The sequence below is a fragment of the Coregonus lavaretus genome (assembly GCF_964263955.1).
Source record: "Coregonus lavaretus genome assembly, chromosome: 27".
In the NCBI taxonomy this organism is placed as follows: domain Eukaryota; kingdom Metazoa; phylum Chordata; class Actinopteri; order Salmoniformes; family Salmonidae; genus Coregonus; species Coregonus lavaretus.
Genome location: NC_140014.1, coordinates 4621162 through 4648391, shown reverse-complemented (window position 1 = coordinate 4648391; position 27230 = coordinate 4621162). Strand labels below are relative to the sequence as shown.

Sequence of the window (27230 nt, the reverse complement as noted above, 5' to 3'; positions counted from 1 at the left end):
TCCATTAGGTGCTTTTTGGCAAACTCCAAGCGGGCTGTCATGTGCCTTTTGCTGAGGAGTGGCTTCCGTCTGGCCACTCTACCATAAAGGCCTGATTGGTGGAGTGCTGCAGAGATGGTTGTCCTTCTGGAAGGTTCTCCCATCTCAACAGAGGAACTCTGGAGCTCTGTCAGAGTGACCATCGGGTTCTTGGTCACCTCCCTGAAACAAAATGGTCTGAATACTTGTGTAAATAAGGTAGTTCTGTTTTTTATTTTTAATACATTTGCAAACATTTCTAAAAACCTGTTTTCGCTTTATCATTATGGGGTATTGTGCATAGATTGATGAGGATTTGTAAAAGGCTGTAACGTAACAAAATGTGGAGAAAGTCAAGGGGTCTCAATACTTTCGGAATGCACTGTGTGTATATATATATATATATATATATATACACTGCTCAAAAAAATAAAGGGAACACTTAAACAACACAATGTAACTCCAAGTCAATCACACTTCTGTGAAATCAAACTGTCCACTTAGGAAGCAACACTGATTGACAATAAATTTCACATGCTGTTGTGCAAATGGAATAGACAACAGGTGGAAATTATAGGCAATTAGCAAGACACCCCCAATAAAGGACTGGTTTTGCAGGTGGTGACCACAGACCACTTCTCAGTTCCTATGCTTCCTGGCTGATGTTCTGGTCACTTTTGAATGCTGGCGGTGCTTTCACTCTAGTGGTAGCATGAGACGGAGTCTACAACCCACACAAGTGGCTCAGGTAGTGCAGCTCATCCAGGATGGCACATCAATGCGAGCTGTGGCAAGAAGGTTTGCTGTGTCTGTCAGCGTAGTGTCCAGAGCATGGAGGCGCTACCAGGAGACAGGCCAGTACATCAGGAGACGTGGAGGAGGCCGTAGGAGGGCAACAACCCAGCAGCAGGACTGCTACCTCCGCCTTTGTGCAAGGAGGAGCAGGAGGAGCACTGCCAGAGCCCTGCAAAATTACCTCCAGCAGGCCACAAATGTGCATGTTTCTGCTCAGACGGTCAGAAACAGACTCCATGAGGGTGGTATGAGGGCCCGACATCCACAGGTGGGGGTTGTGCTTACAACCCAACACCGTGCAGGACGTTTGGCATTTGCCAGAGAACACCAAGATTTGGCAAATTCGCCACTGGCGCCCTGTCCTCTTCACAGATGAAAGCAGGTTCACACTGAGCACGTGACCGACGTGACAGAGTCTGGAGACGCTGTGGAGAATGTTCTGCTGCCTACAACATCCTCCAGCATGACCGGTTTGGCAGTGGGTCAGTCATGGTGTGGGGTGGCATTTCTTTGGGGGGCCGCACAGCCCTCCATGTGCTCGCCAGAGGTAGCCTGACTGCCATTAGGTACCGAGATGAGATCCTCAGACCCCTTGTGAGACCATATGCTGGTGCGGTTGGCCCTGGGTTCCTCCTAATACAAGACAATGCTAGACCTCATGTGGCTGGAGTGTGTCAGCAGTTCCTGCAAGAGGAAGGCATTGATGCTATGGACTGGCCCGCCCGTTCCCCAGACCTGAATCCAATTTAGCACATCTGGGACATCATGTCTTGCTCCATCCACCAACGCCACGTTGCACCACAGACTGTCCAGGAGTTGGCGGATGCTTTAGTCCAGGTCTGGGAGGAGATCCCTCAGGAGACCATCCGCCACCTCATCAGGAGCATGCCCAGGCGTTGTAGGGAGGTCATACACACTACTGAGCCTCATTTTGACTTGTTTTAAGGACATTACATCAAAGTTGGATCAGCCTGTAGTGTGGTTTTCCACTTTAATTTTGAGGGTGACTCCAAATCCAGACCTCCATGGGTTGATAAATTTGATTTCCATTGATAATTTTTGTGTGATAATGTTGTCAGCACATTCAACTATGTAAAGAAAAAAAGTATTTAATAAGATTATTTCATTCATTCAGATCTAGGATGTGTTATTTTAGTGTTCCTTTTATTTTTTTGAGCAGTGTATATATATATACAGTGGGGAGAACAAGTATTTGATACACTGCCGATTTTTCAGGTTTTCCTACTTACAAAGCATGTAGAGGTCTGTAATTTTTATCATAGATACACTTCAACTGTGAGAGACAAAAATCCAGAAAATCACATTGTATGATTTTTAAGTAATTAATTTGCATTTTATTACATGTCATAAGTATTTGATACATCAGAAAAGCAGAACTTAATATTTGGTACAGAAACCTTTGTTTGCAATTACAGAGATCATACGTTTCCTGTAGGTCTTGACCAGGTTTACACACACTGCAGCAGGGATTTTGGCCCACTCCTCCATACAGACCTTCACCAGATCCTTCAGGTTTCGGGGCTGTCGCTGGGCAATACGGACTTTCAGCTCCCTCCAAAGATTTTCTATTGGGTTCAGGTCTGGAGACTGCCTAGGCCACTCCAGGACCTTGAGATGCTTCTTACAGAGCCACTCCTTAGTTGCCCTGGCTGTGTGTTTCGGGTCGTCGTCATGCTGGAAGACCCAGCCACGACCCATCTTCAATGCTCTTACTGAGGGAAGGAGGTTGTTGGCCAAGATCTCACGATACATGGCCCCATCCATCCTCCCCTCAATACGGTGCAGTCGTCCTGTCCCCTTTGCAGAAAAGCATCCCCAAAGAATGATGTTTCCACCTCCATGCTTCACGGTTGGGATGGTGTTCTTGGGGTTGTACTCATCCTTCTTCTTCCTCCAAACACGGCGAGTGGAGTTTAGACCAAAAAGCTCTATTTTTGGCTCATCAGACCACATGATTGGGTGTTGCATAACTTTGTTTATGAAATAAATATGTCATTGTTGTGTTATTTGTTCACTTATGTTCCCTTTATCTAATATTAGGTTTTGGTTGAAGATCTGATAACATTCAGTATCACAAATATGCAAAAGTAGAGAAAATTAGAAAGGGGGCAAATACTTTTTCATAGCACTGTATATAAGAGACATTCTTTTAGCTTGTGTTTGTAAACTTGTGTGCGACCTGACAAAAGCTAAAGATGGGTTCCCCTGGAAGTCTGATAGGAATATGTCCTGTCCAGCTGGTCTGGAATCAGCTCAGGTATCTGCCACTGTAAAGATATCACACAGAGACAGAAACATAACTGATAACTTAGCTTAGCTATACCTCATAAGAATTTCATGTGTCGCCATGCATAAATTACAATATTGTGATAATCAGATTCCATTTGAGGCTAAATTATTCACCAGATTAATTATTTATCTCCCTCTCATCCTCCTCTCTCTCTCTCTCACACACACACACACACACACACACACACGATGGCTTCAACGTTACAAGCTTATGAACCATAATTTAATGGCTTAACATTAGCCCTTTTGTTTGCTATATAGCAAGCTACCTAGTTCAGCTAGAAAAGCAAAGTGGTCTGGTCAGCATCTAAAACGGCTAGCTAGCTAGCCAAGCTAACTAAACTCCATGATTTCAATAGATTTGAGTTTAGATTGGCTAGCTAGCTAACGTTAGTGAGAGCTAGCTACAATGGAGCTGAATTTAATGTAATCTAGCTAGCTAGTTTAGTTAGCTGCTGTTAGCATATACAGTGGCTTGCGAAAGTATTCACCCCCCTTGGCATTTTTCCTATTTTGTTGCCTTACAACCTGGAATTAAAATTGATTTTTGCGGGGTTTGTGTCATTTGATTTACACAACATGCCTACCACTTTGAAGATGCAAAATATGTTTTATTGTGTTTACAAACAAGAAATAAGACAAAAAAACAGAACTTGAGCGTGCATAACTATTCACCCCCCCAAAGTCAATACTTTGTAGAGCCACCTTTTGCAGTAATTACAGCTGCAAGTCTCTTGGGGTGTGTCTCTATAAGCTTGGCACATCTAGCCACTGGGATTTTTGACCATTCTTCAAGGCAAAACTGCTCCAGCTCCTTCAAGTTGGATGGGTTCCGCTGGTGTACAGCAATCTTTAAGTCATACCACATATTCTCAATTGGATTGAGGTCTGGGCTTTGACTAGGCCATTCCAAGACATTTAAATGTTTCCCCTTAAACCAATCCAGTGTTGCTTTAGCAGTATGCTTAGCATCATTGTCCTGATGGAAGGTGAACCTTTGTCCCAGTCTCAAATCTCTGGATGTCTGAAACAGGTTTCCCTCAAGAATTTCCCTGTATTTAGCGCCATCCATCATTCCTTCAATTCTGACCAGTTTCCCAGTCCCTGCCGATTAAAAACATCCCCACAGCATGATGCTGCCACCACCATGCTTCACTGTGGGGATGGTGTTCTTGGGGTGATGAGAGGTGTTGGGTTTGCGCCAGACATAGCGTTTTCCTTTATGGGAAAAAAGCTCAATTTTAGTCTACGACAGTGTGTTCCAGTTCCCGCCAATATCCAGAAACTTCGCACAGCCTTTAAAGAGGAGTGGGACAACAGTCCACAGGCCACAATCAATAGCTTGATCAACTCTATGCGAAAGAGATGTTTCACGCTGCATGAGGCAAATGGTGGTCACACCAGATACTGTCAAGTTATCTTATCCATGCCCCTACTTTTTTTGTTTTGCTATAAGTGACTAATAGATGTATACAGTATATGTATTCCCAGTCGTGGTCACTCTGACAGAGCTCCAGAGTTCCTCTGTGGAGATAGGATAACCTTCCAGAAGGACAACAATCTCTGCAGCACTCCACCAATCAGGCCTTTATGGTAGAGTGGCCAGACCGAAGCCACTCCTCAGTAAAAGGCACATGACAGCCCGCTTGGAGTTTGCCAAAAGGCAGCTAAAGGACTCTCAGACCATGAGAAACAAGATTCTCTGGTCTGTGGAAACCAAGATTGAACTCTTTGGCCTGAATGCCAAGCGTCACATCTGGAGGAAACCTGGCACCATCCCTATGGTGAAGCATGGTGGTGGCAGCATCATGCTGTTGGGATGTTATTCAGCGGCAGGGACTGGGAGACTAGTCAGGATCGAGGAAAAGATTAACGAAGCAAAGTACAGAGAGATTCTTGATGAAAACCTGCTCCAGAACGCTCAGGACCTCAGACTGGGGCGAAGGTTCACCTTCCAACAGGACAACGACCCTAAGCACACAGCCAAGACATCGCAGGAGTGGCTTTGGGGCAAGTCTCTGGATGTCCCTGGGTGGCCCAGCCAGAGCCCGGACTTGAACCCGATCGAACATCTCTGGAGAGACCTGAAAATAGCTGTGCAGCGACGCTCCCCTTCCAACCTGACAGAGCATAGAAGAATAGGAGAAACTCCCCAAATACAGGTGTGCCAAGCTTGTATCGTCATACCCCAGAAGACTCGAGGCTGTAATCGCTGCCAAAGATGCTTCAACAAAGTACTGAGTAAAGGGAGTAAATGTGATATTTGGTTATTTTTAATACATTTGCAAAACATTTCTAAAAACCTATTTTTGCTTTGTCATTATGGGGTATTGTGTGTAGATTGATGAGGGAAAAAAAACAATTTAATCCATTTTAGAATAAGGCTGTAACGTAACAAAATTTTGAAAAAGTAAAGGGGTCTGAATACTTTCTGAATGTACTGTATTAAGGCCTAATAGTACATAACAATAATACATCACTAATAGTTACCTTCCAGGTAATATGACCCGCAGCTCATCAGCTGTCAGTGGCTTCCTCCTCTTTAATCAATCAAGTACACATTTTAGTAGTATGCGCTATAGCTGCACAGTTTGCACTGAAAGTTTGCACTGAAATGTCCACTCACAATCGTCCACTCTCCTCCCCTAGTTGTCGCCGCTTCCGCTCCTCCCCTAGCAGACGGTACTTCCAGTTCTCCTTACATGAGCGGTTTGATTTGTCCAATAATCACTGTATTGTTACAATTGACAATACGGCACGTATAACGTCTCACACATTTGTTCCACAAGAGTTTAAACAATGTCAAATATCCTGAGGTTGTTGAAGATATGTACAGGTGAGCCTTTTCCATTGCATGCTTTGAATATTACAACTTCAACGGGTAACCAATGCGAAATGCGTCTACTATACAGACTAAACTTCTGTTTCAATTGCCAGGTGAAGAGCACTGAGAAACACACATCACGCCACTTCGATAGGAGTTAGGAGAACTGATGTAGCAGGTTAGGAGACTGAGCTTAACGTCAGGAAAATGGTTAGAAAAAAATGCTCTCCTAACCTACTACGAAAATCAAAAAGACCTACACCCTTAAAGAGAAAAAAAAAGTGCCAATAGTACCGTTTGTCCCTCTTGAGTTGCCGTAGCCAGTACACACTTCCTCAAAATAGTCAGATTAATCTAAGATAACTCAATAAATCAATAATTATGACGTTTTTGCCAAGGAGGTCTTAGTCACGCACATTTTGGTCACAAAAAAAAAGGGAATAGGAAAATCTTAAATTGCAGCACCATCTAACCTTGCACTTATACACTATCCCCCAAAAACCACCACACAATGCCACTACTTTGGCCCTAAACGACCCTACACTAGGCCGCCGGTCTGGGAGGATGGAACCCCTTCTCTCAAAATGTATTGTAGATTTTCGGCACTAATCTCTCTGCTGCTGCAACTACCACATATACAGTATCTTCTGTGATTTCCGCTCCGCAGTGCAGTTGATCACCATGGCTATAAACGCAAGAAATCCAACCTTACTAAAATTCATCCTCTCTAGATCTCTCTCAGGCCTTCTCACTGGGGGACTTCCAGTCTAATCACCCACCCTTGGGCTATCCTCTACTCTCTTCACTGCCTCAGCAAATGAAACTTTCATCCCCACTCAAACTCTGGTAATCTCAATTTGTCTCTCTCTCACAGGGCACCCCCACAGTTGACACACAGTGCGTTCTCTATCCCAACTCCCTCTGACTATGCCCTCCTGCACATTTCTCACATTGTGGGATCTCCCTTCTACACACTGCCGCAACATGTCCGAATCCTTGCCACCTAAAGCACCGTAGCGGGTTTGGAACATATGCCCTGACAGAATAGCAAATATAACCTAAACTGACCTTTTCAGGTAGAAACTCTGTCAAAGCTCAACCAGACAGACAGGGTATTCTTAGACTCGCCATTGCCACCGGGTCTACGTCTCACCAAACGGCAGGCGTCACAAACACCAGGAATATTATTTTTAATTTGATCCAACTCAACGCTACCCCACTGATCACCCCTTTGAGCGGCGCCCTGTTCCGGAGAGCAAAGCACGCCACAGGTTGTGCTGCGAAGCGCCCGTTTCCTCTGGGTGGAGGATGCACAAAAAATCTAAACAAATCCACTTCTCGAAACTTTCACAGATGTACCCATTCCCAGTTTTCCCTTTACCCAGCTTGACACAACGTATGGGTCGGCCAAAAAGCAGCAATCCACTCTTTCCAAAAATCTCATTCCCACCGGTCCAGAATCTTCTCCGGTAGGATTCACAGGGCAAACGTTGGAAGTCTTTACCACACCTGTCGCCGCAGGTAGGCCCACTTCATCCTGGTCTGGCTCAATCTTAGAGCGCTCACCACTGCCAACCGACTCCATTTCAAGATCCTCAAGAGAGCAAGAAGACCTAAAGGCAAGATGACTTGGTTTGTATTCAGGAGACGAATGTACAGTATAAACTCAGGAGTCGAAGGTGTGTACTCAGGAGACGAAGGTCTGAATTTAGCGCCATTCTTGCGCTTTCACGTCATCACACCTCCTTTGCAATGTGTCATCGTCTCTAGTTCAATGACAACAAACACTTCATTGAAGAATCCCTACTGTTGACCAATCACCGACGAAGGAGTGTAGATGTAACAGTGTTGCTTCCGTCCCTCTCCTCGCCCCTACCTGGGCTTGAACCAGGGACCCTCTGCACACATCGACAACAATCACCCTCGAAGCACCGTTACCCATCGCTCCACAAAAGCCACGGCTTTTGCAGAGCAAGGGAAACAACTACTTTGAGGTCTCAGAGCGAGTGACGTCACCGATTGAAACGCTACTAGTGCGCACCGCTAACTAGCAAGCCATTTCACACCGATTACATAGACTTCGGCTACCGAACTTACTTGCCTCAGGAAAAATTATTGTGTGCACGAACAGCCGAAACAATGCTTGCCTAAGACCAAAACAGTCACAAAATGTCGTCATAATATATGCACGCCACAAACTGTTTCAGACAAGAAGCATGCCTTAATACCCACAAGATAGCGTCCAAACCTCAGGCCTGCTGGAGTTCTTCATCCATTGAGGAAAACACTGAGGTAAGGCTTTTTCCACCACATACTATTGGCATACTTGTATCATCATTATTTCAAGTAAGAAGTACAATTTTACTGGATATTATACACATGCTTTTTGGAAAGACTATTATATAAACCTGAACAAATGTATTCCACGATCCTATAAGTATTCCATTCAAATTAATCTTGCCATTTGGGACCCTAAAAATTAAGTTGATATAGTTTATGCTATAATATCTCAATGCAGAGGTCAACTGTAGGCTAATTGTCACCTTGTCAGATATCAATCCAATTTGCGATGGCTTGAGCTTTTGATTGATTCAAGAGAACTGTCCACTTCCCAACTAACCCAATTGGCTTATCTTTGTGCTCTGTTTCAACATATCAGCTAATTACCATCGGACAACATCTAGAATCTAAGCAGCAGTCTGCATTATGAGTCCATGTCACAATTTTTTTGTGTCACAATGGCCTAATTTAGATACCACTTGTATCAAATTTAGATAACAAATTCTATTTCAGGAGAATGATAAATATATTGTATGACCGAAGCATTTAATTTCCTTATTTTGCTCACTGCTACTGTAACTCGAAAACATTGTATCAGCGGCTACATTGCTATAACACGATACAATGTATCACTGTTTATTTTACTATTATTGAAACAATGTATGAAATATCTATTTTGCTTTGAATTAAACCAGACCAGACGGTGGAGCGTGAGGCCCTCTGCTGGATGGAATGCACACATCAGAGCTAAATTTACAATGAAGAACTTCATGAAAGAGGAGGCACACCTCTTTAATTGATAACATTTGTCTCTTCATACTGTATTTGTAGTAACCACTGCTAAATGATCAACTCCGAAAAAGGTATCACCGTATATAGGGCTTTTATGGACCAGTTATTATTATTTAATTTGTGTACAAATGTAGGTAGAAGTATTGGACAGATAAGTGAAAGGGCCAAATTGAGGCAACTCCCGCCCTGTTTTACATTCACACACATCGTCACTCTTGTTTTGATTTTGTCCACTTTGCTATGGAAACCTTTTTTTTCTTCTAAAACTTGCAAATCCCTGTCAGTCGTCTCGGTCGCTGTTAGGTTATGTGATCTGTCCCTCACTCCATTCTCTATTTTTGTGCTTCCTTGTGCTGCCAAGCTCCTGACGTAATGCTTCATGTTAATTATTAGCATGTGGAAAGCAATGCCGAGACTCGCCTCTGGTAAAACAAGAGTAGCTTAACTGTAGGGAGAATAGTTAGTCAAGATGGCAAAACACACAGATCGGGAGTGAAGGGGCACCGCTCCCCACAATTGTGTACTTTGTTGCGCCCCGTCCTGCGACCAACACCACTGATACAACTGTGACTACAAGTGAGTAGCCTAACGTTTTAACCATTTTCTTTGCAACTTTTAACAAGCTTCTGGAGTATTTTTTGTCGACTCTTGTTTGAGCTGCTCTCTAGTTGGCTGTCCAGTAGGACACCTGCAATAGAGAAAATATGCTACTAAGTACTAACCTAAAAAACGGTGATCCAATAACTATTTTTCTCGGAGAACACAAATGTATCCAGCTGGACATGTATTTTGCAGACATTGACGCGTATAAATAAGCAGGGAAATGGTTAACGCGCGGTTCTGGATCTCAGGAGTTTATGGAAACTAGACTGAATATGTATAGAATTACAGTGTAGCATAGCTATGCATCATCCACATTTTGGGAACGTTCTAGACTCCGCGTTTGAGACTCAATTATTTAATGTAGATCCAAGTATTCCTTTTCCTCGAGACGAATCGCATCACCTCCACATTTTACAAATTATCTAGCCTATCCTCGGTGCTTATGTAGGGCTATGATTGCCCCAGTGCTGATGATGCAGTGTGGCCGTTTTTGAGACCGGTTAGTGCTGACATGGGGACTTATTTTAAGGTACGACATTGAATACGAATGCGGTATTTTCACGCGAGGTTATTTCAGTGTAGCGTCGACGTTGGCAGTCCACCGATTATACAGTCTACAGACTATTTTCGAAGCAATGTGTAGTGGAATTTTGTCATTTATGCTTCATCATATAGTACAGCACACCGATGCTTTGAACATAATATAATAAAATAGTATGCCATTTAACATAACGCATTCATAGACGCTAACTACCTTTAGCGCCTATTGACGATAGAAGCCTATCTACTGGCCGGGGGAGTTTTGTTAAGAGCCCCGACGCTCGTTCTGAACGTTAAAACACATTACTTGCGGTAAGGTTTTGGGGGAAAAGGGACGTATCTTTCATATCAGTGAGAAATAATTTTCTAAATTCAAAAGGTTAAATTACTACACACCTTTTTATAGGGTTAGTGTTCCCACAAGGCAATATCTCCATGTTAAAGCGCTTGTTTCTGGAAGACAGATACAGCCACCTGTGCTATCTAGCTTGCTCCGAACACCTGTGTGTAAAGGTGTCCACACACATGGTTTCAGTTTGCTCCTAGCAGAGCTCGGCTAGGTGAATCGACCGTCTATGCTATTATAGGCTACTCCCTAAAGACATTCGCTTGAAAAAAAACTGCAATATAACTGTTTGTCCCTCTTGAGCCACCATAGCAACAACATAGCCAGAAACACTTCCTCAAAGTAGTTTGACTCCATCTAAGATAAATCAAGAAATATGTAATTACTTTTGACATTTTTGCAGAGGAGGTCTTGGGGTGTTTTCACATAGTCCTTTTTAAAAGAACTGATCTCAGTTTTTTTTTTCCAGTTCACTTCACCCATTTTGTGGTCCGAGTCCTCTTTGTATTCACATCGCTATGTTTGAAAGGAACCAAGATCTTTTTCCAACATTCACTCAATGTACTCTGGGACAAGCCATTTCATCAGAATGTGTTTTTGGACAGCTGAATATACCTACTTGCATTTTGGAAGCTGATAGATTGCATTTTGTTGAAAGATTAGATGTAATAATTGTAATCAGATGATACTATTAAGATGTCAATATTATTGGTAACATAATAAATGGCAGAAGAATAACTGCAGATTAAATAATGCCGTAATTGAAAATTGTACAGAAATGTAGGCTACTGCCCCTTTAAAAGCTAGAATTGATTAAGTATGCTACAGTATGTTGTGATTCTTACTAGATATGTTGTTGTCATCCCACAATATTCAAATCCCACAATCGAATAAACAGCTTATGAAGCTCTCTTATCGATCACATATTGCAAACAAATAATCGGAACTAAAAACTCCACACATATTTTGGAATTTCTGTACGTCCTTGACAATCGCTAATCAATATCCAAAAATGGCACATGTTTTTCCCGCGAACCTGCACATCATAATTTTCTCTCTTGTGGCACCAATGTGAGGGGTTGTGGCAAAGGTGTTGCAGTAGTGTGTGTAAAAAAATTGTCTGAAAGGGACCAGGTGTGGAAAGAACCCTAATTTGAGCAATAGTAGTCTTTCGTTGAATGATAACAAACACTTAATGCTCCCCCTCCTACTAGAAGTAGTACTGTTGACCAATCACTGATGAAGGGGAGTAGACTTTGGCTACCGAACTTCGACTTGCCTCAAGAAAAAATTGTGTGCACGAACAGCCGAAGAAAAACCTGCCGAACACCGAAACTAACAAAAACATCACAAAAATGTGTCATAATATATGCACTAACTGCTTCTACTGGGAAGCATGTGACAGGCTTTAGCGTAACTGGGGAGGAAGTGTAGTTTATCAACTGGAGGCGCACACAGTGTATGGCTCTGTGCAAAACTACTACAGTTAGTGTAGCTTTTTTATTTGAAATATTATTTCTCGGCTGATATGAAAGATAAAAGGGCATATCAGCATATGTTTTGAAAACCGCTTCGCAAACGATGGTTATTTCTAAACATTTAAACACGGTGTCGGAATTGTAGTTCACACGCAGCCAACCGTGGGTGAAGCGAATCGCTGAAAACCCTACGGAGAAGGGTTTTCGAGAGCTACTTTGAACATAGCTGTCTGTAACATTAAAACATAAGGCACCGGCGCCCTTCTCTTTAGAAATACCAGTTGGGATGTTGCGCCAATTACTGACAATCATATTTTTTGGAATAGGTGGATGTGGTTGATTTTTTTCTCTCTGTGGTGAATGCCACAGGCCCGTATCTATACGGTAGAGCATAACTACTTTCAAATTAAAAGTAGGATGCATACAGGCTTTGTTGCAGTAGAGAATAGGTATCACTAATATTGTGGTTTTCAAATAACCGTCTATTTCAAGTCTGCGGAGAGCAGTGTTTGCTGAAGCAACAGGGGCACTGTCAAAAAATGTTCAGCGTTTGGTATTCACGGTCGGTAAAGACTTTACTGGATGGTTTTAGGACGCCGTAGTCAATCAATCAATCAATTTTATTTTATATAGCCCTTCATACATCAGCTAATATCTCGAAGTGCTGTACAGAAACCCAGCCTAAAACCCCAAACAGCTAGTAATGCAGGTGTAGAAGCACGGTGGCTAGGAAAAACTCCCTAGAAAGGCCAAAACCTAGGAAGAAACCTAGAGAGGAACCAGGCTATGAGGGGTGGCCAGTTCTCTTCTGGCTGTGCCGGGTGGAGATTATAACAGAACCATGCCAAGATGTTCAAAAATGTTCATAAGTGACAAGCATGGTCAAATAATAATCAGGAATAAATCTCAGTTGGCTTTTCATAGCCGATCATTAAGAGTTGAAAACAGCAGGTCTGGGACAGGTAGGGGTTCCATAACCGCAGGCAGAACAGTTGAAACTGGAATAGCAGCAAGGCCAGGCGGACTGGGGACAGCAAGGAGTCACCACGGCCGGTAGTCCCGACGTATGGTCCTAGGGCTCAGGTCTCTCAGTTGGCTTTTCATAGCCGATCATTAAGAGTTGAAAACAGCAGGTCTGGGACAGGTAGGGGTTTCGTAACCGCAGGCAGAACAGTTGAAACTGGAATAGCAGCAAGGCCAGGCGGACTGGGGACAGCAAGGTGTCAGCATGCCCGGTAGTCCTGACGTATGGTCCTAGGGCTCAGGTTCTCAGTGTGTGTGACCGACCGACCATGTCTGTGTGTGTGTGTGACAGTGTCTCTCAACCATTTATTTCCATAATTTCAGGTCTAAGGGGGATCCCTGTGGAAAATGCCAACAAGGGTAACGCTGGTGTGACAGCGCGGAGTGCAGGAAGAAAGTTGACTCTCCCATCTGACTGTTAACCCTCATCCTTTTGCAGATGCACCTAGGAGAGCACCTTGCTCCCCTCAAGCTGAAGCTACACCTGCAATGCTAAAAGCCCGGATGATGCTATGCCACTTGAACTGAGCACAACAGCTCAAACCCTTCATGCTCAAAGTAGCTACTGCTGTCCACTCAACATCAATAACAGAGAAAGCAACCAACCAGAGAAAGCGACACAAGCTTTGACCCAAGTTGAACCACCGCAGCACCAAGACCTCCGTTAACCTAATTATCTCGTGACACCAGGGGGGTCACTCTAACAGGTTTCCCCGTTCTGCTCAGTGCATGTCCCCAAGACCATGATGTTTCGCGACCAGGTGGGCGTCCTAGGAAGCTGGTTTAAGGGATGGAATGAGTGTGAGCAGACGGTGGCTCTGCTGTCGCTGCTGAAGCGGGTGTCGCGGACCCAGGCCCGCTTCCTGCAGCTGTGTCTGGAGCACAGCCTGGCCGAGTGCACCGAGCTCCATGTGTTGGAGGGGGAGGCCAATAACCCAGGTAGGCACACACTGACACATACCATCTCCATCTTGACTGTCCATTGAAGTTGATTATTGCCAATGGCCATGCTCCGTTTAGGTTGGGGAAGGGTTAGTGCTTCTGGCACCGATGCCACTTCACACACACAAATTTGAAGGTATCGCTTATGTCATTCCCTATAACAGCCTTACGCCCTTCTACAGACAGCGAAGGGTTAACCGTGCCCATTGCACAGTCAGTGTATTGTGGCATGGCAACAATGAGGTCAAAGCATTAGCTGGCCTCGCACCATCTTTGAATAGGACACCAGATCATACACGACTCCAGTGCTCTGCTGTGGGGTTAAATCAGTTAGGGGGGGGGCTGGTTTGTCGCATAAGGCTGGTATGTGGCTATGGAAACAAACACCCTGGCAACCAAACTGGCTCATGAAAAATAGTGGAGCTCTGGCTGGTGTGCTGTGATGATGAGAAACAACACTGTATCTGTGTGTGTGTGTGTGTGTGTGTGTGTGTGTGTGTGTACTGATCTGATGTCTACAGCTCTATAGCTGAAACCACTTCTGTCTGTCTGCACTGCCTTAATACACATTGATGAGAAACCGTCTGTTAAGATGGATACGTTATCATTTCCCCCTACACATATGCACACACGCACAGCAACATGGGATTCCCATCAGAGTTTATAGTGGGCAGTGGCTGCCTCTCTCAGCCTCACCTTGCCTCTCTCCACTGTGTTCTCCCAGTTATACGAGGAGGTTAAAATGCAGTATGGTCCCTTATTGTTCAATATAAATATGGACGTGTTACCATAGACTTCCAGTCATTGCGCTAACTCTAGTAAGCAATTAGTAACTTCCTTCAAACTGCACACAGAGGCATAGAAATGGTATCCACTAGTTGCATCTGATTCTGGGGAAGTAGATAAATTGCCTAAATCCCAAAGTATCCCCTAAAGTGGGTCACTCTCAAGCCCTAGTCAGGTGTGCATTGTCAGAGATCAATGGAGCAGGCAGAGAAGATGCAGCGAGGATGGGTTCAAATCGTCAGCGCGTGGGTGTTTAGCAATAGTTTAGCTCCATTTGGGATCATACTGCTTTAAGGAGCTTGTTTTAATAGTAGGCTGGTCCCATATCTGTTTGTGCTTTCTTGCCAACTCTTATGGTCATTGTCATGCTGAACAGATCTGGTACCAGGCTAGTAGTTGTACAGTGGTGTGGTGAACTTGACATGAATATGACTGTATGGAACTTGATGCTATGAAGTGTAGCCAATAGGCTGCTCAATGGGTACACCCCACTACCTCTGAATATCTTCCTTCCTTGTTTCTCTTCATTACAATTTATGTTTAAATGGACTGGGTATATTTTTTCATCGCTGCTTTCACCTACTGTATTACATCCATTCAGATTAGCAGTCCTGAAGGAGGAAGAGCAAGCAAATACAAATACAGCCTAAGACTCTAGCAACACAGTTTATAGCTACTTAGCTATTTGTCTGGGTCTTGCCACGCCCGTCAGTCTCACCTGTGTCAGCCTGCGGTCGACCCTGCTTCCGTTGACTCAACAGGCTGAGTGTGACAGTCAGCAATGCCCCCAGCAACGGAACATTGTTTCAGTGTTGCTACAATGTTGTCGATGGATCGATTATGTGGCTATACATAGTCTTTCCGGAATGTTATGACTGCTGACTGTCTTTGCTCGTTGTCTACACTGATATCAAGTGTATGCCGGTTGTTTGAATCGTATCTATTGTCATGTTTATTGACATCTCTTCAGACACAGAGAAGTGTGGATGGCAAGTAACATAAAAAAAAATAAAAAAAACTCCACCTAATAAGCTAATTGGCTCTATCAGACAGATTTTAGATGTGTAAGTTCAACACTCTTTGTGGTTGTTGTCAATTTTATTGTTGTGGAAATGGAAGCCTGTGGCCCTCACAGGGTTAATTTGCAGCTGGAAGCTCCAAGTTGAGTGGAAAGGCGCAATTATTTGGAAAGTACTGTACTAATGAAAGGAATCCTCAATGACAGACTTATTTCACTGCGTGAAGAGGCTGCCTTGTTCCCCTGAACAGAGTGATGCAACTTATTTGCTGCTTGTCACAGCATCAAGTCAAAAGACTGTGTGTGACTGGGGAGAGGGGGATTTATTTTAGTCACTGGATGATGTTACATTTTCAGATTTGTCAGAGAGATTTGGGATTTTGACTAGGTTCAAGTAATTTGATTTGCTATTTTGAGCACATATATATATATAATATATATAGTGCTATGAAAAAGTATTTGCCCCTTTCTAATTTTCTCTCCATTTTGCATATTTGTGATACTGAATGTTATCAGATCTTCAACCAAAACCTAATATTAGATAAAGGGAACATAAGTGAACAAATAACACAACAATTACATAGTTATTTCATAAACAAAGTTATGCAACACCCAATTCCCCTATGTGAAAAAGTAATTGCCCCCTTACACTTAATAACTGGTTGTGCCACCTTTAGCTGCAATGACTCCAACCAAATGCTTCCTGTAGTTGTTGATCAGTCTCTCACGTCGCTGTGGAGGAATTTTGGCCCACTCTTCCATGCAGAACTGCTTTAACTCAGTGACGTGTGGGTTTTCAAGCATGAACTGCTCGTTTCAAGTCCTGCCACAGCATCTCAATTGGGATTAGGTCTGGACTTTGACTAGGCCATTCCAAAACTTCCAATTTGTTGCTTTTTAGCAATTTTCATGTAGACTTGATTGTGTGTTTTGGATCATTGTCTTGCTGCATGACCCAGCTACGCTTCAGCTTCAGCTCACAGACGGATGGTCTGACATTCTCCTGTAGAATTCTCTGATACAGAGCAGAATTCATGGTTCCTTCTATTAAGGCAAGTCGTCCAGGTCCTGAGGCAGCAAAGCATCCCCAAACCATCACACCACCACCACCATACTTGACCTTTGGTATGATGTTCTTACTGTGGAATGCAGTGTTTGGTTTTCGCTAGGCATAAATGGGACCCATCTCGTCCAAAAAGTTGACTCAAGTTTGCCAAAAAGCACCTGGATGATCATCAAGACTCTTGGAAGAACGTTCTATGGACAGATGATTCAAAAGTATAACTTTTTGGACGACATGTTTCCAGTAACCAGACCATCCGTCTGTGAGCTGAAGCTGAAGCGTAGCTGGGTCATGCAGCAAGACAATGATCCAAAACACACAATCAAGTCTACATGAAAATTGCTAAAAAGCAACAAATTGGAAGTTTTGGAATGGCCTAGTCAAAGTCCAGACCTAATCCCAATTGAGATGTTGTGCCAGGACTTGAAACGAGCAGTTCATGCTTGAAAACCCACACGTCACTGAGTTAAAGCAGTTCTGCATGGAAGAGTGGGCCAAAATTCCTCCACAGCGACGTGGGAGACTGATCAACAACTACAGGAAGCATTTGGTTGGAGTCATTGCAGCTAAAGGTGGCACAACCAGTTATTAAGTGTAAGGGGGCAATTACAGGGGAATTGGGTGTTGCATAACTTTGTTTATGAAATAAATATGTAATTGTTCCCTTTATCTAATATTAGGTTTTGGTTGAAGATCTGATAACATTCAGTATCACAAATATCCAAAAGTAGAGAAAATTAGAAAGGGGGCAAATACTTTTTCATAGCACTGTATATATATTGGAGTTAATGGGTAGAGCTGATTTAAGCATTGATGTTCACTCATCTAAATGTACACATTTAATTTCAGTGCTATTTCCTCATTAGGTTTCTACATCAGAGCATTATCAGACCTACCGCTGTGCTGATCGAATCTGGAAGTTGAAGCTCAGTTCAAGTCATTTAACCTAGATCTAGTATTTTTTCTGCTTCGTAGAACAAACATGGCTATTTGGGGTATGTAACATTTCCTCCCCGATATAAAACATTTTATTTAGGCCAAACCCGAGGGGGGAGGCAATCGGATCAAGTTTGACGTGCCTGAGCATTGTTCCTGTCTAAAGAGGGGTGTTTAGGCCTCCTGAGTGGCGCAGCGGTCTAAGGCACTGCAGTGCTTGAGACGTCACTACAGATCCGGGTTCGATCCCGGGCTGTGTCACAGCTGGTCGGGACCGAGAGACCCATGAGGCGACCCACACACACACAATTGGCCCAGCGTCGTCCGGGTTAGGGGAGGGTTTGGCCGGCCGGGATGTCCTTATCCCATCGCACTCTAGCGACTCCTGTGGCAGGCCGGGCGCATGCACGCTGACGCGGTCGCCAGTTGTACAGTGTTTCCACCGACACATTGGTGCGGCTGGCTTCCGGGTTAAGCGGGCAGTGCGGCTTGGCAGGGTCGTGCTTCGGAGGACGCATGGCTCTCAACCTTCGCCACTCCCGAGTTCGTACGGGAGTTGCAGCGATGGGACAAGACTGTAACTACCAATTGGATATCACGAAATTGGTGAGAAAATTGGTGAGGGGTGTTTACTAGAGGTCTTCAATAGAGGTCTTCACGGATCCACGTCATAAAGCCTCCGTGTGTGGCAAAATTTAGGATTTATCTAATCAATGGAAGAATTAAAATGACAGAATTAAAAGTTAAAGGAGAAGGATAGGCTACAGCGACCAAGAGCCAACAGGCAGGCTGCTACTTAATATTCTGAATGGAGTTGTTACTGTATTTGTAACTAGGATGAGAGTCAATGCACTGCAGCCTCAATTAGCCTAGCTAACTATCGTTAGCTAGCTTAACTAGCTTCTCCCGGTTTGATGCAGTCAAGACAGGTACTATGTAATGATAAATAACCTAACTATGGCAGCTATTAGTCTACTGTAGCGCGAGACGGCTTGGTTGGTTGCTGTCTCTAGTCTCTCCCTCCCTGCTCCCTGTGTCACTAAAATATGGTGTAATTGCAGACTGCAATTCGGGTCGTTTCTTGATGTGGGTGTTCCCTGATATCAGAAAACGGCCATTGATACCTGCCATTAGTCAAGAAAAGTGTTAGGGTTAGCTACAATGCTACAGATGTTAACAACTGTTGTCCCTGACGCGAAAGAAACGGCCACGGACCAATGGCGAGCATCAATGAGTATAACTTGACATCAAGAAGCACCTAAATCAGAAAACGCCCTTAATTGTGGTCTGCAATTACACCCTTCTCGTGTCACTCGCTCACAGTACGGCCCCTCCCCCGCCTACTAGAGCGGCACCTCTCTCTACCTCCTCTCGCGCTTTATCAGCTCTGGTTAATAAAGTAGCTTAAAAAGGACTTATCTGCTGCTTCCCTCACTCGGATCGTCTCAGACCGGGTCTGGAGCTAACCAGGTCTATACGGAACTATTCTAGTTGTCGTCGGGTCTGTTCGGAACGGGTCTCTATATTTACAAAATATATATTTATGCATTATTGGGTCTGGGTGGGAAAGCCCCAGGTCAATTTCGGAATGTGTCCAACTTTTTGGACCTGTAAAGACCTCTAGTGTTTACCCCCTCCCACCCCTGTCCCAGAGGTGGACTGCAGAGCAGGACAGGGTAGGGGGGTGGGGTTGGGCGAGGACAGGGGGGCTACTGTTGTTATGAATGACTGACTTCATTGGAGTGTTTTTCACTGTGGACTGACTGGTAGAGGGAATGCAGGACGGGCGGGTGGCTAACATACAGGCAGCTATGCTGTTGCACTCACCGCTCAGGCATGTGTGTGTGTTTCTCTCTCCCGTTCTATTTCTACTAACCTCTCTCTTCCCTCTTTCATACTCAGAATCTCTCTCTTTTTCTCCATCTCCATCTCCATGTCATAATCACAGCAGACCTAGCTTTCTGATTGAAAAAGAGAGATGATTCAACACCTACACGTTCCATTATACTATTTTCCTCCACTGTCATGTCCAGCCTATTAATACGTAGGCTAATATCTGTGTCTATATGTCCAGGACTATCCACTTCAAACTGAACAGGTGCTCTGTTGGTCAGGACTAAGACGCAGTGGCACTCTCTTGTCCAGTTCCATCTAAGGGCACCATAGTGGAGGGCTGTCACATTTGAGAATCTGTCTGCAGTGCCATCTCACACATTCTCTAGTCTAGTACCGCAGGGGACAACTAGCTGGATTGGTCAAGTGTTGGTAGCGCCGCTCGCTCATTGAGAAGTGTTGGAGACGAGGATAATTCAGTGTGGCAAAGACATGATGGCATAGTCACCTCAGGGAGCTGTCATGTAGCATTAGGAGGACCTGGCAGTCAGAGCAGCCTTTGCGAGGACCACACTGTCCGTATAGTGAGGACTCTTCTGGAGCTGGTCGTGTCTGATCTTTATTTTAGCCTGGTGCTGTTTTGCCAACTCCTATGGTCATTGTGATCCCAACTAAGGGACGGTACAAACAGACCTGGCACCAGGCTGATCTCTTACCACCTTTCCCAATTGATTGGTTCACTTCAGGTTGTAGCCTATAATCATCTGCTGTTGGTCACCTCATTTCCGACGTCATACTCCCCTGCCTTCACTTGGCCTACTACCGCTGATGGAAAAAGCATGGATGGAAAACAACATTCCTTGCTGACGTCGTAAAATGGGTTCCGGTGATGGGGATATTGTCTAGGAATGTTGACATGGAACATAGTTGGGAAGTAAGCGCATGAAAGCAGGGGATTTAATAGGGCTTTCCAATGGAATAAAAAAGTACTGGTTTAGGAAATGATGATGAAGGAAAAATATTATGGGGTTATGTTAGGACATCTTCAATATCTTCTTGTATTTGAGGGGTGCCATTTTATTCTACCTGGGTCAATTTACCAGGGCAATAGTGTATTGTATAAGTCACTGCACTAGTGACCAGCATCAAATCATTACTATTGCAAACCCCTGAAGTTCTGGTTCCCATATTGGATTTTTTCTAAAAGTCATTTTGATACAATACAGTGCCTTCAGAAATTATTCATACCCTGTGCCTTATTCCACATTTGTTGTTTTACAGCTTGAATTCAAAAGGAATTAAATAAAAAGTGTCTCACCCATCACAATACTCCATGATGACAAAGTGAAAATATGTTATTAGAAATGTTAGCAAATGAAATATAGAAATATATCATTTACATAAGTAACTACACCCCTGAGTCAATACATGTTAGAATCACCTTTGGCAGCGATTACAGCTGTGAGTATTTCTGGGTAAGTCTAAAAGCTTTGCATACCTGAATTGTACAATATTTGCACATTAGGATTTTTTAAATTCTTCAAGCTCTGTCATGTTGGTTGTTGATCATTGCTAGACGGCCATTCTCAAGTCTTGCCATAGATTTCCAAGCCAATTTAAGTCAAAACTGTAAGTAGGCCACTCGGGAACATTCAATGTTGTCTTGGTAAGCAATTCCAGTGTATATTTGGCCTTGTGTTTTAGGTTATTGCCCTGCTGAAAGGTGAATTTGTCTACCAGTGTCTGTTGGAAAGCAGACTGAACCAGGTTTTCCTCTAAGATTTTGCATGTGCTTTGCTCAATTCCATTTTTTTTTATCCAAAAACACCTCCCTTGCTGATGACAAGCATACCCATAACATGATGCAGCCACCACCATGCTTGAAAATATGAAGAGTGGTAGTCAGTGATGTGTTGTGTTGGATTTGCCCCAAACATAATGCTTTGTATAAAGTTAATTTATTTGCCTCATCTTTTGCGGTTTTACTTTAGTGCCTTATTGCAAACAAGATTCATGATTTGGAGTATGAAAAAAATGTATGCACTCACTAACTGTAAATCGCTCTGGATAAGAGCGTCTGCTAAATGACTAAAAATGTCAAATGAATATTTGTATTCTGTACAGGCTTCCTTATGTTGATCAATCCTCAGTTTTCTGCTATCACTGCCATTACTCTGTAACTGTTTTAAAATCCCTGAGCGGTTTCCTTCCTCGCCAGCAACTGAGTTAGGAAGGACGCATTTATCTTTGTAGTGACTGAGGGCTATTCAACGTCTACCAATAGGTGCCTTTCTTTGCGAGGCATTGGAAAACCTCCCTGGTCTTTGTGGTTGAATCTGTGTTTGACCTTACAGATAATTGTATGTGTGGGGTACAGAGATGAGGCAGTCATTCAAAAATAATGTTAAACACTACTATTGCACACAGAGTGAGCCCATGCAACTTTTTATGTGACTTGTTAAGCACATTTTCACTCCTGAACGTATTTAGGCTTGCCGTAAGAAAGGGGTTGAATACTTATTGACTCAAGACATTTCAGCTTTTAATTATTTAGTAACAATTTCTAAAAACATAATTCCACTTTGACATCATGTCGGCCATCAATTTAATCCATTTTAAATTCAGGCTGTAACAGAAGAAAATGTGAAAAACTCAAGGGGTGTGAATACTTTCGGAAGGCACTGTGATGGAGCGACATAATGTTATAGATTAGTAGAAAACATTACTATTAAGGAAAAAGTAGTAGTGGGTGAAGTGGAATTTGAAGCTGAACCTCCAACCCCAGAAACTACTACTACCACCACCCTTTCCCAGACACCCCCGTTCTACAATGACCAATACCCCAGACTTGCTCTCCCCAGCCTCAACCCTCCTCTTCACCTTCCTCCTCCTTCCAGCTGCTCTTCTGAAGAATACAAAAAATTGCACCGTCCAGTCCTGTCTAGCAGGAGAGAAAAGCGCGCTTGTCTCTCTCGTTTGGGTGTCGAACTATTTCATCGCACCCACACATGAGCAAACAGTTTATTTCTGTCCACTCGGCCCCGTGTTCTGTGAACTCCTACTGAACCTCAGGAATGGTGGGCCAGAGGACCTGCCAAACAAAATCCCCTCTTGTCTCCCTCTGAACAGTTGGAATCAAACACCACTTTTTTCCCCTTCCCAACTCTCACGGCAGCCCAAAATCTCGACTTCACTGAAAGAAAGAAACGGTGACTGAGGAAGCTCTCTTTATAGCTCTTCCGAATGACTTTTGGGAACCACGCTGCCACTAGTGCCTTCAGAAAGTATTCATACCCCTTCACTTATTCCACATTTTGTGGTTACAGCCTGTATTCTCACCAATCTACACATAATACCTCACAATGACGAAGTGAAACATGTTTTTAGAAATGTTCAAATTTGTTGAAAATAAAATACAGACACTGTATCTCATTTACATAAGTATACACACCCCTTTGCTATGACACTGTCAACTCGGGTGCATCCAATTTCCTTGGATCATGATTGATGTCACTACAACTTGATTGGAGTCCACCTGTAGCCAATTCAATTGTTTAGACATTTAGAAAGAAACACACCTGTCTATATAAGGTCCCTCAGTTGACAGTGCATGTCAGAGCAGAAACTATACCATGAAGTCCAAGGAACTGTCCGTAGATCTCCGAGATGTAATTGTGATGAGGCATATATCTGGAAAGGGTATAAAACAATTTCTAGAATGTTGAAAGTTTCCAAGAGCACAGTGGAAAATTGAAAAAATATGGAACTACCCAGACTCTGCCTAGAACTGGCCGTCCGACCAAACTGAGCAACCGGACAAGAAGGACCTTGGTCAGGGAGGTGACCAAGAACTGACAGAACTACAGAGTTCCTTGGCTGAGATGGGAGAACACATGACAGCAAAAAGGCACGTGAAAGACTGAGATCATAAGGCAAAAGATGATGTGGTCTGATGAGACAAAAATGTAACTCTTTAGCCTGAATGCAAAGTTCTGAATCCCATTGAAATCTGTGGAAAGACCTGAAGAATGGGAGAAAATCCCGAAATGAAGATGTGCAAAGCTGATACAGACATACCCAAGACGACTCAAAGCTGTAATCGCAGCCGAAGATACCTGACTCAGGTGTGAATACTGACAGTACCAGTCAAAAGTTTGGACACACCTACTCATTCAAGGGTTTTTCTTATTTTTTAAAAACTATTTTCTACATTGTAGAATAATAGTGAAGACATTAAAACTATTAAACAAATCAAAATATATTTTTCAAAGTAGCCAACCTTTGCCTTGACAGCTATGCACACTCTTGGCGTTCTCTCAACTAGCTTCATGAGGTAGTCACCTGGAATGCATTTCAATTAACCGGTGTGCCTTGTTAAAAGTTAATTTGTGGAATTTCTTTCCTTCTTAATGCGTTTGAGCCAATCAGTTGTGTTGTGACAAGGTAGGGGTGGTATACAGATGATAGCCCTATTTGGTAAAAGACCAAGTCCATATTATGGCAAGAACAGATCAACTAAGCAAAGAGAAACGACAGTCCATTACTTTAAGACCTGAAGGTCAGTCAATACTCAATAATTCAACAACTTTGAAAAGTTCTTCAAGTGCAATCTGAAAAACCATCAAACGCTATGAAAAAACTGGCTCTCATGAGGACGGCCACAGGAAAGGAAGACCCAGAGTTACATCTGCTGCAGAGGATAAGTTCATTAGAGTTAATTGCACCTCAGATTGCAGCCCAAATAAATGCTTCAAAGAGTTCAAGTAACAGACACATCTCAACATCAACTGTTCAAAAGAGACTGCGTGAATCAGGCCTTCATGGTCGAATTGCTGCAAAGAAACCACTACTAAAGGACACCAATAAGAAGAAGAGACTTGCTTGGGCCAAGAAACGCGTGCAATGGATATTAGACCGGTGGAAATGTGTCCTTTGGTCTGATTAGTCCAAATTTGAGATTTTTGGTTCCAACCACCGTGTCTTTGTGAAACGCAGAGTAGGTGAACGGATGATCTCCGTATGTGTATTTCCCAACGTAAAGCATGGAGGAGGAGGTGTGATGGTGTGGGGGTGCTTTGCTAGTGACACTGTCTGTGATTTATTTAGAATTCAAGGCACACTTAACCAGCATGGCTACCACAGCATTCTGCAGCGATACGCCATCCCATCTGGTTTGCGCTTAGTGGGACTATCATTTGTTTTTCAACAGGACAATGACCCAACACACCTCCGCTGTGTAAGGGCTATTTTACCAAGAAGGAGAGTGGAGTGCTGCATCAGATGATCTGGCCTCCATAGTCCCCCGACCTCAATCTAATTGAGATGGTTTGGGATGAGTCAGACCGCAGAGTGAAGGAAAAGCAGCCAACAAGTGCTCAGCATATGTGGGAACTCCTTCAACACTGTTGGAAAAGCATTCCAGGTGAAGCTGGTTGAGAGAATGCCAAGATTGTGCAAAGCTGTCATGAAGGCAAAGGGTGGCTACTTTTTTAGGAATCTAAAATCTAAAATATATTTTATTTGTTTAACAATTTTTTTTGCTTACTACATGATTCCATATGTGCTATTTCATAGTTTTGATGTCTTCACTTTTATTCTACAATATAGAAAAATAGTAAAAATAAAGAAAAACCCTTGAATGAGTAGGTGTGTCCAAACTTTTGGCTGGTACTGTATGTAAATTATTTCTGTATTTAATCTTCAATACTTTTGCTAAAATTTCTAAAAACATGCTTTCACTGTCATTATGGGGTATTGTGTGTAGATGAGAAATATAATCCATTTTCTGTTCAGGCTGTAACACAACCAAATGTGGAATTAGTCGAGGGGTATGAGTACTTTCTGAAGTTACTGTAGTGTGAGTCGAGCCTGAATGAAAGTACTGACATAATTTTTTTGACCTGGAGACATTTGCTTGAGGAATAGGTTTACACATGGATCAATATTTTGTCTGTGGTCATATGACTCATTCAGTTCTTGATTCCAACTTGTGGTAAGATGGTCCGTTTCTAGATTAAGAGTTCGATCCACGCACGGCCGAGTCATTACCAAAGACTAAGAATTGGACCTGATGCGTCTCTGCTTGGCACTCAGCTTTAAGGAGATTAAGGGTAAGGTCCTGGGATAGTCTAGAAGTCCTGTCCAGGGGGTGTGCTTGTACCTCAAGCTGCCTCACGCTACAGAAACAGGAGATCTGCTCCTATGAGCAGATACTGTTTGCACAAGCCACGGCTCGTGCAAGGCTAGTTCTTGATTCCGGCGTTGTCTGCCCTGTAGGGTTTTATTGCATGGTTTATGCAGCCAAATGTTATTCCAAGTGAAGCAGTGCTCAGTGCTATGGACTAATTTGATGAGTTACCAGTGGACAGGTATGGATTTCGGAAGACTCATTTGTATTGAGTGGTGTGTTAAGATATTGTAGACCATCTGCTGCCAAATGGAGCTATGTGATCTCCCTCCCCGTAGATTTGATTTTGCTCGGCCCAAACCCGTTGAAATTAAACCGCGATCTGCTGGCACACAGCTTCTAGGTTGAGACCAACGGAACAACGGAAGGGGTGCCCCACCAAAGCAACGATGGCTGAAACTTTGCTCCTACCGGTCGCTCTTACCATGTTTAGCAGCTGTGTGGTTTAGACCGAAGGTGTGAACGGATGCTCCATCACCACTTGGTGTCCGAGACGGCGGCATGTAATATTGTTCAGGCTCCACCCTCTGTCCGGACAGGTGAAACACATTGGCAACACCTATTGATGAATAAGCAGCAGACTCTGACCACAGAGCATTTGATGTTTCCCTATATAGCCCCTAGCCCTGCCTTCCTCCTGAGGCAGCCGGACATTCTTGGTGGCATTAAACAGTGTGTTTCATTGTATACAGAAGCTGGGCAAGGTTTGGGCGCCATCCAGAACCCAACTAACTGTGTGCACTCACTGCAAGCACTGCTGAGACATCAAGAAGACAAGCTGGGAACACAGAGCACCAAGCATGGGGTTGGCCTGGGACAGGACTGCCTGGCCACTATATGCTGATGTAAAAGCCTTATGTAGCATACTGTATGTGATGGAGACAATAGAGCCATTGATGTACGTTAGAGCTATTGATGTACAGAGTTGGGCAAACTGGGTTTGAGAAGTATTTTATTGGAGGCTTTAGCACTTGGAAAGATGTGCTTAATGGTCACAGCAGTCGACCACACACACACAATCTGTCTCTGACTGCATCCCTTCCAGTCATGTCCTTCTCCCCTCACTGAATTAAGGTGTCAGCCTCCATATTCCCTGGCTGACTCTTCCTGACAGCCAGCTGATTGGCCGACACAGTGCCACTGTTGTGGTGAGCCTGGATGACATCAGCAGGCGAGTCCAAGCCCATGGCAACGGTTGCTCGTGAGATCGGCACAAGAAGGGACTTCATTGTTACCTCTGTAAAAATGTGTAGCATTGGGGGAAACGGTTGCGGGGGGGTTCCTCTCCGCCTTGTTCTGGAGCTCTGGGGTGTCCCCCCTCCCCACGTAGAACTTGTAAGTCGAAGGACTAAGAAGATCAGTTCTGTGGACTTTTTAAAAGGACATACTACTCCAAAATGAATGAAAATACAATTATGCTGACACCATCAAAAATATAATTTCCACCTCCAGAAAT

The 27230-nt window shown here is 43.6% G+C and overlaps 1 protein-coding gene across 6 annotated transcripts in view; it reads left to right on the top strand.

Moving 5' to 3' along the window:
* Positions 1–9469: 9469 nt before the first annotated feature.
* LOC311102739 (protein Smaug homolog 1-like) overlaps positions 9470–27230 on the top strand; it is a 68062-nt gene continuing 50301 nt past the window's right edge. For 4 of the 6 annotated variants that reach the window (XM_084144121.1, XM_084144120.1, XM_084144118.1 and 1 more), the window contains exons 1-2: positions 9482–9595; positions 13334–13948. In XM_084144121.1, coding sequence (XP_084000247.1) covers positions 13753–13948 — 196 coding nt within the window. In that variant the 5' untranslated portion in view covers positions 9482–9595; positions 13334–13752. Of the gene's footprint in view, positions 9596–13333; positions 13949–27230 lie in introns of all 6 variants that reach the window. The other 2 variants (XM_084144119.1, XM_084144117.1) reach the window with 2 other exon arrangements.